The sequence below is a fragment of the Otolemur garnettii genome, unplaced genomic scaffold (genome assembly GCF_000181295.1).
Source record: "Otolemur garnettii isolate 467f Iridium unplaced genomic scaffold, OtoGar3 scaffold00001, whole genome shotgun sequence".
Taxonomy (NCBI): Eukaryota; Metazoa; Chordata; class Mammalia; order Primates; family Galagidae; genus Otolemur; species Otolemur garnettii.
Genome location: NW_003852396.1, coordinates 37,947,823 through 37,962,360, shown reverse-complemented (window position 1 = coordinate 37,962,360; position 14,538 = coordinate 37,947,823). Strand labels below are relative to the sequence as shown.

Sequence of the window (14,538 nt, the reverse complement as noted above, 5' to 3'; positions counted from 1 at the left end):
CTCTGTCTCAAAAAAAAAAAAAAAAGAAATGGGGTTGGGACTGACTTTCTCATGGCACCTTCTCTGAGTCCCTTCTCACATGGAAGTTCCCAGGTTCTTGCTAACACTGCCAGAGCTTCACTCGCCTTCTGATAGCATTGATTTCCTTGAGATTGGCTATAGATATGCACGTGAAAGAAATCAGTCTATCTATATCTTAGAACGTATTGCTGACCTCATACTGTCTTCTGGGTGTATGGGAGCAGGTCCAATAGGTTCACCTCAAAATAAACTGGAATAGAATTTCCATAATTCTTCCAGGGCTCTGTGTTCATGTCTTCCTCTCCCCTATCATTATATTAATTCACATCTTATGGTATGCAATAAGTAAGCAAGACAGGAGAGCCAATATCCTATAATTGTGATTGATCTCCAGCCCTAAATTGGAAATTTTTGTCCTTGAAGATTTTATCTTGTGCATGTGTTGGGTGTGACATACAGCACCTGACCATTATTGCTTAAATGGTCCTAGGTCAGCAGTTCTCAACCTGTGGGTCATGACCCACAGGAACGGTATTAAAGTGCCTCAGTATTAGGAAGGTTGAGAACGACTGTCCTAGATGGATTTTGGCACTTTTAATGCTTGGCAGCAAGGATCTCACTGAGAGCCATCTGTATATTCTCAATGTGCAGCATGGGTAGGTTAAATGAACACCAAAATAATGTCAAATAAGGAAAAGATGACAAAATCCAGCACAAAGTATTGGTCATATATTAAAAATGGAAATGCAGTAATCATTGGATATTCTTGTCCATAGATAAGGAAATATTGAATATTAGAAAGATATGGTAGTACATAACCAGAGTAACAAAGGTATGCCAGGGGATGCCAGGCTGGCCATATTGGAGACAGCATTGGTTTCTGGCCTTCGTCCTTTAAGCAGGGCTCCGTTCCTACCTAGTTCACTCGCTTTGGTTTGAGCATTCCTCCAACCTCTTCTCTTCAATCTTTCTTATGTTGGAACTTAGAATATAGATCAAATTGAAGCTTTTTAATTGAAGACTATTGAACTACCTAGGAAAGTATAAAAAGCAAACTTTTCTTTGAACAGATAAAAGGTATTTAACTCATCTATTTTTAAAACTTAGAGCTAAGTATAGAAAATATAAGTTTTACTAAAGCAGTAAGATAATAAGAGAAAAGGATAGGGAGAGAAGAGAAAGAGATAAGAAAGAAAATAGAAGAAAGTCAAGCTTTACCACCTTTATATGGAAACTCAAGAATGTATTTGAAGTGTTTATTTTCCTGTGGAAATGTGAATCTCTCACACATGGGAAAAGGAACAATAAAGGGGGGAACAGAAAGGAGAAGCAGGTGAGGGAAGAATAAAGAAACTGAAGAACAGACACATAGTGAAGGGGAGGAGTAACCCCAGAGAGGAGCAGAGGCAGACAAGCCAAAATTAAGATTGTGGCTTTGGTACCAAAGATCTGGATTCTAAGTCTACAAAACAAAAAACAACAAACAACACAACAACAACAACAACAACAAACTGTTTCAGCTATACTTTGTGATGCAGTACTGAAAATATTTTCTGAGACCAGGAATGAGACGATGATGGCTACTGTTATTACGTCTGTTTACACTGGAGGTCTTATCTAATGGAGTAAGGCAAGAAAAACAAACATAAGGAAAAAAAGACAACTTACTATTCATAGATGACATAGATGACAGAAAATCCAAAAGAAGATCCCAAAGTGATTTTAGCAAGATCTCTGAGTATAAGGTCAATATTCAAAAATCAGTTATATTTCTATTAATATATACAAGCACAAATGAAGAGAAATGGAAATTTATAAAATCATGTTTTACAATAACCTAAAAAAACTTAAGATGCTTTTCTGAGCCTCCTTTTTCTAATGTGAAAAATTAGGGGTGCAGCAACAACAGTGACAGTAATAATAGCAGCAGTAGGAGCAGCTGGGGTGTACTGAGTACTTACAGTGTGCCAGATAGTGTTCTAAATGTTGACATGGATTAGTTCCTTTAACCTTTACAACAGACCTTTAATGGTTATTGTGAGGATTAAATGAGGTAATATAAGTAAAACACTTAGCAAATTGCCTTGCATATGTAAATTCTTAATAAATTTTAGCTATATAAAAATAATCATTATTTTAGAGAGATTTACAGACTCAGTTGTTAGTAGAACTAAGTTGTTGTTAATTTGACTTAAGATTTGCTGAATAAACAGTCATGCCTTATGGTTGTTTTGAAATTTTAAATAGCTCATTAATTGATTTATTTATTCAGGCACTGCTCTTGGACGTAGGAATACAGTGAGTAAGCACAATAGATAAAATCCATGCCTTAATGGAGTTTACCATTATAACGCATTAATCAAATGATATCACAGATTGTTCTCTGAGACTAAAAGTACAAGGCATCATATAGGAACATCCAGGCTGGGCGGAACCTGGTTTGGAGTAAAGAATGAATGAAGAAGGCCTTGTTGCAAAAGAGACAATTGAGCTGGGTTCTGAATGATAAGCAGAACAGGTGTGTGAAGGAGTGTGAGGGCTGTGGGTGGAGGGAGAGTTTGACATGTTTTAGGAACTGAAAAAAATGTCTGAGTGACTCAGAGAATGAAGAAAGAAGAAAGGGTCGTTGTATGAGCTATGGCTACCAAGGAGGACAGGAGGCAGGTCTTTACGGCCTTGAGAGCCTTGTTCATCATTTTTGCGGTTATCCTAAGAATGGAGTGCACCGCAAGGTTTTTATGGAAGGGAACAATACGATCAGATTTGTGTTTTGAAAATAATTTCTTCAATAAGGCTGCTATTGTTGTGTAGGCTAGGATACCATCAGTAGTAAAAGGAATTAGTGGGTATATTTGAGAGATACTTAAGGGTTGGAATTGACAAGGCTTGGCATTAGCTTGGGGGAGGGACGAGGGATGCCCTACTGATGCTTTCCTCATAGGTCTGACTTGCAGAACTGGGTGACTAGTTCTGACGTTCACTGAGAAGAGGACATTGTGGGAAAATAGCTTTACCAACTTCTTATTGAAACTCGAGAATGTATTTAAAGTATTTATTTTCCTATGGCAATTTGAATTTCTCACACATAGGGAAAGGAATATGGTTTGGGACACTAATTTTGGAAACATAGAGATGCTTACTTCTTGTTTTCCCTTTGTCTTTCAAAAATGTTGGATTGTTATATATTTAGTCTTTCTTTAAAATGGGCAGGTATATCAAACTTATAAACTCCTGAAGGATACTTTTAGAACCAGTCTCCCATTCTCTTCCCAAATCTGTTTCTTCAGTCAGAAAAACTAAATAGTTCTGTGCAGAAATATAGTTTTTAACTTTTTTTTTTTTCAGTTTTTGGCTGGGGCTGGGTTTGAACACACCACCTCCAGCATATGGAGCTGGCGCCCTACTCCTTTGAGCCACAGGCACAACCCTTCAACTTTTTTTAAATTAACCTTAAGTCTCTTCTTAGATTACCAAGTAGTTACATGTGAGAAAAGAATTTTGGAGTTGGAACAGAATAGCCTTATCCAGTGTTTGCACTGACTGTGTCATATTGATATTTAGCCACTCTGAAGTTCTCTGTCTTTGGTTTAGGATATCTTTGACAGATATACTAGGGCTTCAGATACCTTGGTTAAAGCCTTCATCAACTGCTGGTGGTGCCTGGAGTTGATCTGAACAAGCCTGTAAGAAGGCCCTGGAGTTGACCCAGATTCTCCAGGACTGATTGGAACTTTCTGAGCCTTGGCATTCTCTCAAAGAAGAGAGTCTGAAGCTAATAAGTTTTAGCCTTCTTAATCCCCTGCCGCTTTTATGTAGCAAAAACTATCCTGTAGGACCCTTTGAAGGGAAGAAAAGCCACTAATGAGATAGTTAGAGGGGGAAAGTGAAACTGGAGGGCAGTCCCACAAATGAATCCTTTGCTTAAGTATAGGACGGGGGATAGGAAATGTGGCTGATGAGGGAGTGTGTGTGTGTATACATCGATCTTATGTGGTAGGGTCTCCCTTTCACTCTTGCTCTCTGCCACACACACATACACATACACTAGTGTCCTCAGCCTATGCCCACTCTCTGTATCATAGCCTAGCAGCCTCTGTGTTGTAGACTCAAGCAGGAGTGTCCAAACGAGGGCCTACAGACCACATGCAGATTATTTGAGGACTATTTTGCCTATCTGTTGTGTGAGACACTGTGAAAAGTATGCATGGACAGACCTTTTCTTTTGCTCATCAGCTTTCATTAATGTTTGTATATTTAATGTGTGGCCCCAGGCAACTCTTATTCTTCCAATGTGTGACTGTAAGGTATGGGAACAGGACTTCATGCGCTGCCCGAGCTCCTGGCAAATACCATGCTCTGGGACTGAGTGGAATCTGAACATGGGAGTTCCTTTGGGCTGGGACTCCCCACTTCCTCCCACCATTCCCAGCTGACAGCCTGTCTCTACCCTGTCTCTGTTCCCACAGCATTCCACCTCGGTGAGCATCATGGGCTTTTCCAACACTCTGGAGATGGAACTGTCATCTACCAGGCTGGCAAGGACCCTAGAGCCACAGATCCCAAGTGTGAGCAGCCTGACAGCTTGCCCCCCTCAAGCAGTACCAAGCTTACTGAGTGGCCCCCCACAAACTGTGTCCAGCCTGACAAGTGTTCAAAACCAGCCCATTCCCAGCCTGACAACCAGTCAGCTACAGACCATGCCCAGCCTTGTGCGTAGCACTTTCCACTCCATGCCCAACCTGATCAGTGATTCCTCCCAGGCGATGGCAACCCTAGCAAGTGATCACTCTCAAGCCAGGCCCAGCTTAATGTCTGGTCATGCCCAGGATGTGCCGAGCCTGGCAACTTGTCCTCTGCAGAGCATGCCTTCAGTTTCTGACATGCAGCTGGAATCTGTGTCCAGCTCCAGTCCTAGCTCTGGCCAAAGTACAGGAAGCCTGTGCCCTGGGCAAGGGCCTGACACCTCTCCAGGGAATGCCCTATGCAAGGTAAGTCTTGGGGAAATACTATTCAACTTCCTCTGTCCATCACTGGGCAAAAGGTTAGCCACTTAAAGCCTTATCCAGGCCTTAGCTTAACCGCGCTGAGATTGCTAACGGTAAAAATGTCTGATTTCTTTGATTCTTGTTGGCATTTCACTTTTGAAAGATGGAAAGTGAGGATTCCACCTACTTGACTGACTCACTGGGACAAGGTTCCACGACCCCTGGTCCGGATGCTCCCAAAGACTTAGCTATCCCCTCAGAACTGGAGGAGCCCATTAACCTCTCTGTGAAAAAACCTCCACTAGTGCCAGTGGTCAGCACATCTACAGCTCTTCAGCAGTACCAGAACCCAAAAGGTGAGACTAAAGGTAAGCAGGCTGTATCACATCGGCCACTGACTGGGGCAGATGGACTCAGCACTTCCAGGTGAGCTAGAAGTCAGCAGGAAGGCTCTAAGCCTGGGAGAGCAGTGCGTCTATCTGAAGCTAAATTCACTTCTTTCCTCCACATTGACTTGTTGACACCTGTTCTGCTTCCCTCACCGTGGCTGTGGCTAATCCAGCCATGCTGGGACTTAGTCTCCTTGTAACATTCTCCATGCAAAATGTCCTGGGGTCTGGATTATACTTATGGGAAACAGGAAGAGCTCACCCTAGGAGGTCTAGTCTTGACACAAAATATTATCAGGAAAAGAGCATGTATGACTTTGGAGTCAGATAAACCTAAATTAGAAAACCAGCTCTGTCTCTTTGTCCTGATGCTGGGTAAGAGACATAACCCCCCTGAGCTGACTTTTTCTTGATAAATGGGCTAAGCTACTGGGACAAATACCTACAGTGAAATTATTTTATAATTTACTCTGTGGTAGCAAGATTTTCCCTTGTACCTGACAGTAATGTGAATTTTTGTTGTGCCTCATAGTAAAGGGAGTTTGGACCATTGGTGATTAATTCTGATTATCTTCTCAGCTACCTATGACCCTTCTCAGCTAGGCTAAGGTTTGGTTGTTTGTAGAAGGTAAGGGCTAGTTGGGAAGTTACGAAGCAACTATCTACTGATCATTTGGGACTTTTTAGAGTATGATGTGTGTTTGATTTGTAATGATCAGTCTACTTTCTATACATTTAATACATGAAAACAAAAAATTAATTTTTCTCCTTTTTTCTCATACTGACTGAAGAACCAACTTAAAACTTATTGTTTCTTATTACACACAATAATATAACCCCACATTTTATGCATGTGAATTTTTTGGACCCTGCTTGTTCATGTGAGTTGCCCAGGAAGGATAGTGCTGAGTGTCTGCTCAGTAAATGCTAGTAGTTCCCTCCTTTTGCTGGACCGTAGTCTCTCGTCCATATACGCAGACTATACCCACTAGGGAGCACTCCCTGGAACCTGTTGCCCATGGTTCTCAGGCAGTGCTAGAATCTCAGTACTTGGGTCAAAAGACTGAGGCTGGATGGAATGATTCCTCAGATTAGGCAACACTAATGTACTGAGAAGAAGTGATTTCTGAGTTTAGTTTGAAGCTGGCGCCTCTGTGCCTGACCCAACACTCATCTGCAGGCACCCTCTGAGGATTATCTGTGTTTATTTTCTTAAAAGAAAGTGGCCTACTTTAAATTCTTTGGGGTATCTCCCCATGATTTTCCATAGAGGTTGAAGTGGTTTGTAGTCCACTAACAGTGTATAAGACTTCCTTCCTCTCCACATACACACTACTATCTGTTGTTTTGGGACTTATTAATGCAAGCCATTCACATTGGAGTTAGGTGATATCTCTAAGTAAACTTACCATTTGACCCAGAAATCCCACTGCTGGGTATATGCCCAAAGGAAAAGGTCATTTTATAAAAAGGACACTTGCACATGAATCTTTATAGCAGCACAATTCACAATTGCAAAGATGTGGAAACAATCCAAGTGCCCACTGATACGTAAATGGATTAATAAAATGTGATATATTCAAACTATGGAGTATTACTCAGCCATAAAGAAAAATGGTGACCTAGTATCTCTTATGACAACCTGGAAACCATTCTTCTAAGTGAAACATTCAGGAATGGAAAAACAAACACATGTACTCAATATCAGTTTGGAAGTAATCAATCAATACTTAAGTACACACTTGAGTAAATCTCAATGAAAATCAAGCTGGGAGAAGGAGGGAGTGGGTAAATTCACACCTATTGGGCATGGTGCACACTGTGTGTGGCAGGCATGCTCATAACTGTGACACAATTTGTAAATTTGTACAAAAAGCAAAGTATGTAAACAAAACACACATACTCCCTAATATTCTGAAGTTTAAAAAAAATTCATAAATGCCCAAGATGGAGGGTGGGGTTGAACAGTGAGAATGCCGCCTGAAACCAGAGAAGTTTTATGCATATTTTAAATCATGGTAGGAATTTCTACTAATTTTCCCATCCATGTTACAGTATATAAAGCAGATTTAAAGTACATTTAAGGAGATTTTATTTAAAAAAGCAAACAAAAAAAGAAGTTGGCTTTTCTTCTCTCTGAGGATAGGATTATCACCAGTATGAGTGATGACAGCATAGGCAATAGTTACCTGACAGGTGTGTGGCCAAAGATAAGAATTGTAGATATGAATAGAAGATGTAGGTGACAGGGTATGTTGTCTGTCACAAATGTGTGTCACAGGTATTTATTTATCTTTTGCCATAGCGTATGAGAACTTTGAACAAGGAGCCCTAGAGCTGGATACAAACGAGAACCAGAGAAGCAGGTAACAGACTTTTAGCCAACCTACCCCTTCCAGCCCAATTGAATGTCCTACGAGGTTAGTATAGGAAGTAAGCATCCTTAATGACATAACTTGAAGTAAAAGTTTGTCCGCAACTGTCTTCTTCAACACCCAGACCCTCAAGTGGAGTCCACGTGGTTGGATGTCTGGGATGGTTGTGGGAGGATGTCCTGGCTTCTGCACCATGAGGCCTACTCTTTGTGTGCAATCCTTGCTCTTCAGGGAACCCCATTCTCTGACCAGGGACTAAACAAAAGAACTTCCTAGTAGCTGGCAGGGCCTGGTGTGGCAGACCCAGACAGGAGGGCAGAATATGGGCCTGCAGAGAGTCAGACTAAGAGGATCTTTAGTAGCAGTTCACTTGAGGGAAACATGAATGAGCCTGACTTACAGGTTAGGGCCAGAGGAGGCTCCTACCAAGACCCACAGGTGTCTGTCTGTCTTGCCACAGAGCCTTCAACAATGAGTCTAAGATTCCCTATGTGCGACTGGAGAGGCTCAAGATCTGTGCTTCCTCCACGGGAGAGATGCCTGTGTTCAAGCTGAGACCACAGAAGAATGATCAGGATGGGAACGTCTTGCTAATCATCGAATGTGGCACTGAGTCCTCTAGCATGTCTGTTAAGGTACCACTTCACTCTGCCTTGGCCTTGAATCTTGGCCAAGCCTAGGAGCCTATTCTTTCTCTCTGCTACTGCCAGAATTCTGGCTCTGGGAGCTCTTCTGAAACTCTGAGTGGAGCTATAGCTTGGCCAGATGTTGTTGCCTGCTGCAAGGGGCCTATGAGATGCACATTAGGTGTGAACTGTCCCACCATCATGGAGCTTGGCGGCATGGGGTCCTAGAATAAGTAGTTCTCACAGTAGGTGCATAGAACCTGTTATTTCCTTCATATTCTTCCTTAATAACTTGTCAGTGCTATGCTCTGACTTCTCAGACTTACTTTTTCCCCAAGGTCAGCCAGGGAAGCTTACCTGATGCCATCAAGGCCCCGGGTCTGGGGGGAAGAAAGGTCACTGTCACTTCTCTGGCTGGGCAGCGGCCACCAGCACTGGAGGGCACGTCTCGTGAAGAACACAGACTCATACCTCGAACTCCTGGAGCCAAGAAGGGCCCCCCGGCCCCAATAGAGAATGAGGATTTCTGTGCGGTGTGCCTCAATGGGGGAGAGTTGCTGTGTTGTGACCGCTGCCCCAAAGTGTACCATCTTTCCTGCCATGTGCCAGCCTTGCTCAGCTTCCCAGGGTGAGTCACTCCAGTTCAGGGCCATCACCTGGCTAGCAGAGTTATCTTTCAGAGATTATTATTGCAAGCCAGGCCCACAGAGCTCCCTAGTATGAGCTTACCCCCTCTTTTGGGCCTGCATGAATCATGGGTCTGTGAATTAGTGCTTTCTAGATCGATGTCCCTTCTGCATACAGACAGGCAGATGTTTGAAATTCGATCAGCTTCCTTTCCTCCTCTGTTCTCAGTGTCTTCCTGCACAAATTTGTGCCTACATTCCTTTCCTAGCCTCCCTTAACTCCTATCTTTCTGATTCACTAAATTCTGAGTTCCTAAATTTCTTCCAAGCCTGAGGCTAGGAAGCCAGGGACTCAGTTCCGTATGCCATCACGCCCACACCTGTTTGGGGGCAGAGAGACAGGGAAGGGTGTTCTGGGCAATGTCCTGAGGTCTAACATGGCCTCACCTGCCTATGCAGGGGAGAGTGGGTGTGTACCTTGTGCCGTAGCCTGACCCAGCCCGAGGTGGAGTACGACTGTGAGAATGCCCGCTATAGCCAGCCTGGAATGCGGACATCTGCTGGCCTGAGCACATATGATCAGAAGGTAGGGAAGGGTCTCTGGGAATAAGATTCCTTGCCTGGGACAGTCCCCTCTGAGGCCTTTCAGAGAGGGTGAGAGGCCTTTGTGGGTACCGTTCTTTTGGGCCATGCCTAACAGCTTGGCCAATGGGGATTTGGATGATTTCTCTTCTCTTGGCATTTTTCTTTGGCTTAGGGGCCTGAACTGTGCCTTAGCGGCTGGCACCCTGAGGGGCAGAGCCAGAGAGTTATTAGGGTAACCATCTTTATTTCTTATTGAGGTGAGGCCAGAACAAAGTAACACTGTTGTTAATTCTGATTTTGCAGAAGTGTGAGAAGCTGGTACTGTCCTTGTGTTCCAATAGCCTCAGCCTGCCTTTCCATGAGCCTGTCAGCCCCCTGGTAAGGAAAGCCTCAGGTTTCTGTCTGTTACTGTCCTTTCTGCTCAGAGGGCCTAGGCCATGAGGTGGGAGCACTATAGTACTCAGGGTGGGCTCACAGCATGGCTGCTGAAAGTAATGATAATACTAATTTGTGTGCTGATTGGTTTGATGTAAGCACGTCAGATTGTACAAAAAAATCAACACACTGTACCCCACATATGCATAAATGTATTCATGATCTATGTGTATATGACTTAATAAAAAAATACTAATTTATGGATGGTCCAGGGGATCCTTGGGGCCACGGCTACTCCATAGCTGCTACTGTGTTAAATCTAACTTGACAAGTGACACGTTCCTCCTTTTTCCTTTTCCTTTTTTTGGGCAGTTTTTGGCCGAGGCTGGGTTTGAGCCCGCCACCTCCGGCATATGGGGCTGGCGCTCTACTCCTTTGAGCCACAGGTACCGCCCCCTTTCCTTTTTCTTTTTAAAAAATTTTTTCCAATATTTTATTAGGTAATTTTTCAAACATACAGTAGAGTTGAAAGAATTATGATCACCCAAACACCCACCACATGCATTTTATAATTTTTTTCTTTTTCTTCACATATAGGAGATTTATTCTTAGGGAGGCTACAAGTTTTTTGTTTTTTTTTTTTGAGACTGGGTCTCACTTTGTTGTTCCTGGTAGAGTACCATGGAGTCATAGCTCACAGCAACCTCCTGGGCTCAACCAATTCTGTTGTCTCAGCCTCCCAAGTAGCTGGGACTACAGACGCCCACCACAATGCCCGGCTATTTTTAGAGATGGGGGTCTTGCTCTTGCTTAGGCTGGTCTTGAACCTGTGAGCTCAGGCAATCCACTCCCCTCCCAGAGTGCTAGGATTACAGGCATGAGCTACCACACCAGGCCTGAGGCTACAAGTTTTGTGCCCCTCATCACAGTGATAACAGATTCCTGTTGGGCATATTATAAACAAAAGAGCCATTCTTCAGGCCCCCTGCTCTGAGAATACCCCTCTTTTCCCTTTTTCTTTGTCTTCTTTCTCCATATTTTTCTTTCTGCTGGTCCTTATCTTTCTCTTTTTTCTGTTATTTCACTTACTTTCCAACTCATCCTCCATCTCTTTCTCCTTTTTATCTATGTCTTCACTTCTTCTCTCTTCCTTTTTTGTCTCCTTCTCCATGTCTCTCCTCCCCCAAGGCCCGGCATTATTACCAGATTATCAAGAGGCCCATGGACCTGTCAATCATCCGGAGGAAGCTGCAAAAGAAGGAACCAGCTCACTATACCACCCCAGAGGAGTTGGTGTCAGATGTGCGCCTCATGTTTTGGAACTGTGCAAAGTTTAATTATGTATGTCTTGGCTGCTCTCTCTCTCCTATTTCCTAGTAACCCCAAGACTGTCACAGCTAGGTGTGGGTAAGGGACAGGTTTGGTCTTGGGTACTATGGAGACCTGGGAAGAATTTCCTGGGGCCAACTGTGGTGAGTGTTTAAGAGCTCTGTCTTAGACTCAGACATGGACCTCACCAAGATGGCAGGCACAGGGACTAGCTATCTGTGGATACCTGTCAGGGTCACTTTTGCTTTAAGAGATGCTACCAAACTGGTTGTCCTATGTCCTAGGAAAAAATATCAAGTCCAGATATCCTAGGAGACCCAGCCAGGCTTTGTGCTCTGTATAGCTCTTGAGGGACATGGGAGAGATGGGCTGGTAAAAATGGACTAAACCGTCACTGCTCTCCTTTCCCATCAGCCTGACTCAGAGGTTGCAGAGGCTGGCCGCTGCCTGGAAGTGTTCTTTGAGGGCTGGCTGAAGGAGATCTACCCAGAGAAACGGTTTGCCCAGCCAAGGCAGGAGGACTCAGACTCCGAGGAGGTGTCTAGTGAGAGTGGATGTTCCACCCCTCAGGGCTTCCCATGGCCCCCCTACATGCAGGAGGGCATCCAACCCAAGAGACGGCGACGGCATGTGGTAAAGAGTTGCTGCCAGTTGGCAGTAGGTGGGTGGGTGACTGGGTAAGCAGGGGGCACCCAAGCAGCGGGTATAGAGCAACTTAAAGAGCAACTGGTCATGTGGCACAAGAGACAGTGATGACAGTGAACTCTCACTTACAAGCCTTTAGCCTCTAAGTAAGGCAGGGCAGTATGGGACTCATCAGCTCCAGGTGCCCATGCGGCTTGAAATTCAAAGAGGTGTATGTACCTGTCCAGGATCACCCAGCTAATTAGCAGGAGAGTCAGGGTAACAAACCAGGTGTCCTTATTTCCAGTTCAGTGCTGGTTTGACTGCTTGTGATTGGAAAGTATCTGGTATCAGTGCCTGATTTTTACTTGGGTTTGAGGGAGAAAGGAAGAGATCTTTTTCAGCTCCTTGGTATGGGGTGTTGCTTACAGCAGAGAGCTTCTTTCACCTTTTGACTGGTCTTGTCTGTATAGACCTGAAACACCGATTTGATGCTGTTTAATTCTACTAAAATTAATTACTTGCCTAATGTGTGCAAGGGTCTGACCAGCCATCCCCAGTTGTTTATAATTCTTAGCCCATAATATTTAGTGGCTTAAATAAGTTTTACTGTAACATTCCTGGGATGGAATAAAATGCTTTGACTCTGTAGACTCCCAGTCTTGGATTTAGCTTTTTTATGTTAGTAAGTCCTACATTTGGTTATTTTAATTCCAAATATGTGTATTTTTTCTTTCAGGAGAATGAAAGAGCAAAGAGAATGTCTTTCCGCATGACCAACAGCATCTCGCAGGTGTGAGAGCTGGGAGGAGACTGAGTGTCTGGCAGCTGGTGTCCCATCCTGTTGACCATTCCTCCTCATCTTTCAGCTTATGCTCTTCAGAATGTGGATGTGAGATGAGTCTTGTTGAGCTGTGCAGTGCTCTTCTTTGCCATTTGCATCTACAGCATTTATTTGGGAGCCATAGTGCATCCACTACAGAGATTTCGGTAATAAACAGGAAAGAGGGAAGTGTTCCTTATTTCCAGAGTAATTAGATGTGTAGGGTCCACTTGACAGACAAAACCACAGTTGGTCAGGCTTGGAAGGCCCTAACTTCCTTGGTGAATACTTTCTGCTGAGGAAAGCAAACCTCACCTTTCAGTGTCTAGGCTCAGAAGCAGCGTCTTCATCTGAATTCCTCCTGGGCTCGGAAATGGGTAAAAGAAGGGAGAGAGGTTTGGACATGTGGCAGGCCAGTGATCCTTAGCCTAGCACAGCCAAAGACTGTCACTGGTTGCCTTTGCTTGTCCAGTCTGCCCCAGGCAAAATAATGGAGGCTTATGGAGGTTGTAAGTCTCAGTTGGTGCCTATTCAGGTTTTAACGGTTTCCAGGGTATTTGTTTTACATTCTCTCTTTCTTGATGTTAACTTTAAGTGACCTCTGTAAAAGTGCTCTGGATGGTATGGAATTCTTAACTGAGCTGGGTTAGTGGGCAGAGACCATTTATATCTTCCAGCTCATATTTCACTTGGAAGTTTAAACAGATGGCAACTTCAAAGTTTGCCCTTTGTGCCACTTATTTTGCTAATAGCACCTCTTTGGTGTCAGAACCTGCCTTCCTAGAGGTGATTGTTGGTGCTTGTCAATGGCCAACCCTTTATCATACCCATGTAGAAGTCTGGATCCTGAATTCTGCTTGGAAAAACTGTGAGGCAGTTGCTAGGTGTGGGTAGGGGACAGGTGTGGGGACAGGTACAGAAATCCCTAGGCAGGAGAGCACCTGTGTGCTTCAGGTACAGAAATCGCTAGGCAGGGAGAGTAACCCACAACCAGCTCGCTCTGCTGGGCCTCTCCTTCTGCTTGGAGATTTTAGTTCTCAACATCTCTAAGTTGACAGAGCCAAAGATCAGAAGTGAGTCCTCTAGTTAGCTTTCCTCCAGGCCATCTATACCCTCCCCACCCCCAATGCCAGAACAATATTCTATTGGCAGTCCTTTTTTGTTGGAGGTTGGGAGAAGGACTGAGGGACCAACAGGAGCCAGACCTGGGCATTCCTGGGGGAAGTTCTGTCCAGGATGAAGACAGGGAAAGTCAGTGTTGTTTGGTGTTCCTGAAGCAACATCAGGACCATTAGTTCTCCTAGAATGCAAGCGAGAAGCATTCTGGAAGCCATGGGAATAGGAGCTCCATGCTGCATCTCAGATAGATCTTCATGGTCCATGCAGGGTATTTGTGATGGACACTAGGGGTCAGCCTGCCTCCCAAGAAAGGGCTTGGTTGAGAAGGGACATGTTGCTGATATTGTTGGGGGAGCTCGGAACCTGGCTTTTCAGTGGCCTGGCCCTGAGACAGCTCTTCCTGGAGGTCTTGTGGCATGGCTAAATTCAGGAAGTCTCAGGTTATGGCTTTGTTTTTGCTAAGAGATGCAGTTTAAGGACGTTTGTGTCTGTAGGGCCTTTGCTAATGAGCTGTTTTTATTATTTTTAATCAGAAAACATTTCTTCTTTCCTGTGACTTGATGGTATCGTTCATTTCCTTCTCTACCCAAGCTGAGAGATCATCTTTACTTCAAAGCAGACCATGTCTATTGACTTGCCATTCTCTCAGCAGCACATGCCA

At 44.0% G+C, this 14,538-nt stretch overlaps 1 protein-coding gene and 1 non-coding gene across 2 annotated transcripts in view; one reads left to right on the top strand and one right to left on the bottom strand.

The window, feature by feature from the left end:
• The window catches only part of TRIM66 (tripartite motif containing 66), a 34,064-nt gene extending 21,330 nt beyond the window's left edge, over window positions 1-12,734 (top strand). Inside the window, exons 10-19 of the mRNA XM_003781079.2 lie at window positions 4,488-5,013; window positions 5,267-5,362; window positions 7,701-7,761; window positions 8,231-8,405; window positions 8,735-9,024; window positions 9,482-9,608; window positions 9,911-9,985; window positions 11,171-11,323; window positions 11,726-11,944; window positions 12,675-12,734. Coding sequence (XP_003781127.1) covers window positions 4,488-5,013; window positions 5,267-5,362; window positions 7,701-7,761; window positions 8,231-8,405; window positions 8,735-9,024; window positions 9,482-9,608; window positions 9,911-9,985; window positions 11,171-11,323; window positions 11,726-11,944; window positions 12,675-12,734 — 1,782 coding nt within the window. The remainder of the gene's footprint in view (window positions 1-4,487; window positions 5,014-5,266; window positions 5,363-7,700; window positions 7,762-8,230; window positions 8,406-8,734; window positions 9,025-9,481; window positions 9,609-9,910; window positions 9,986-11,170; window positions 11,324-11,725; window positions 11,945-12,674) is intronic.
• Window positions 10,858-10,985, bottom strand: LOC111724679. The gene has a single exon (XR_002772940.1). It is a non-coding gene; the product is annotated as a small nucleolar RNA SNORA11 (small nucleolar RNA).
• Window positions 12,735-14,538: the final 1,804 nt, after the last annotated feature.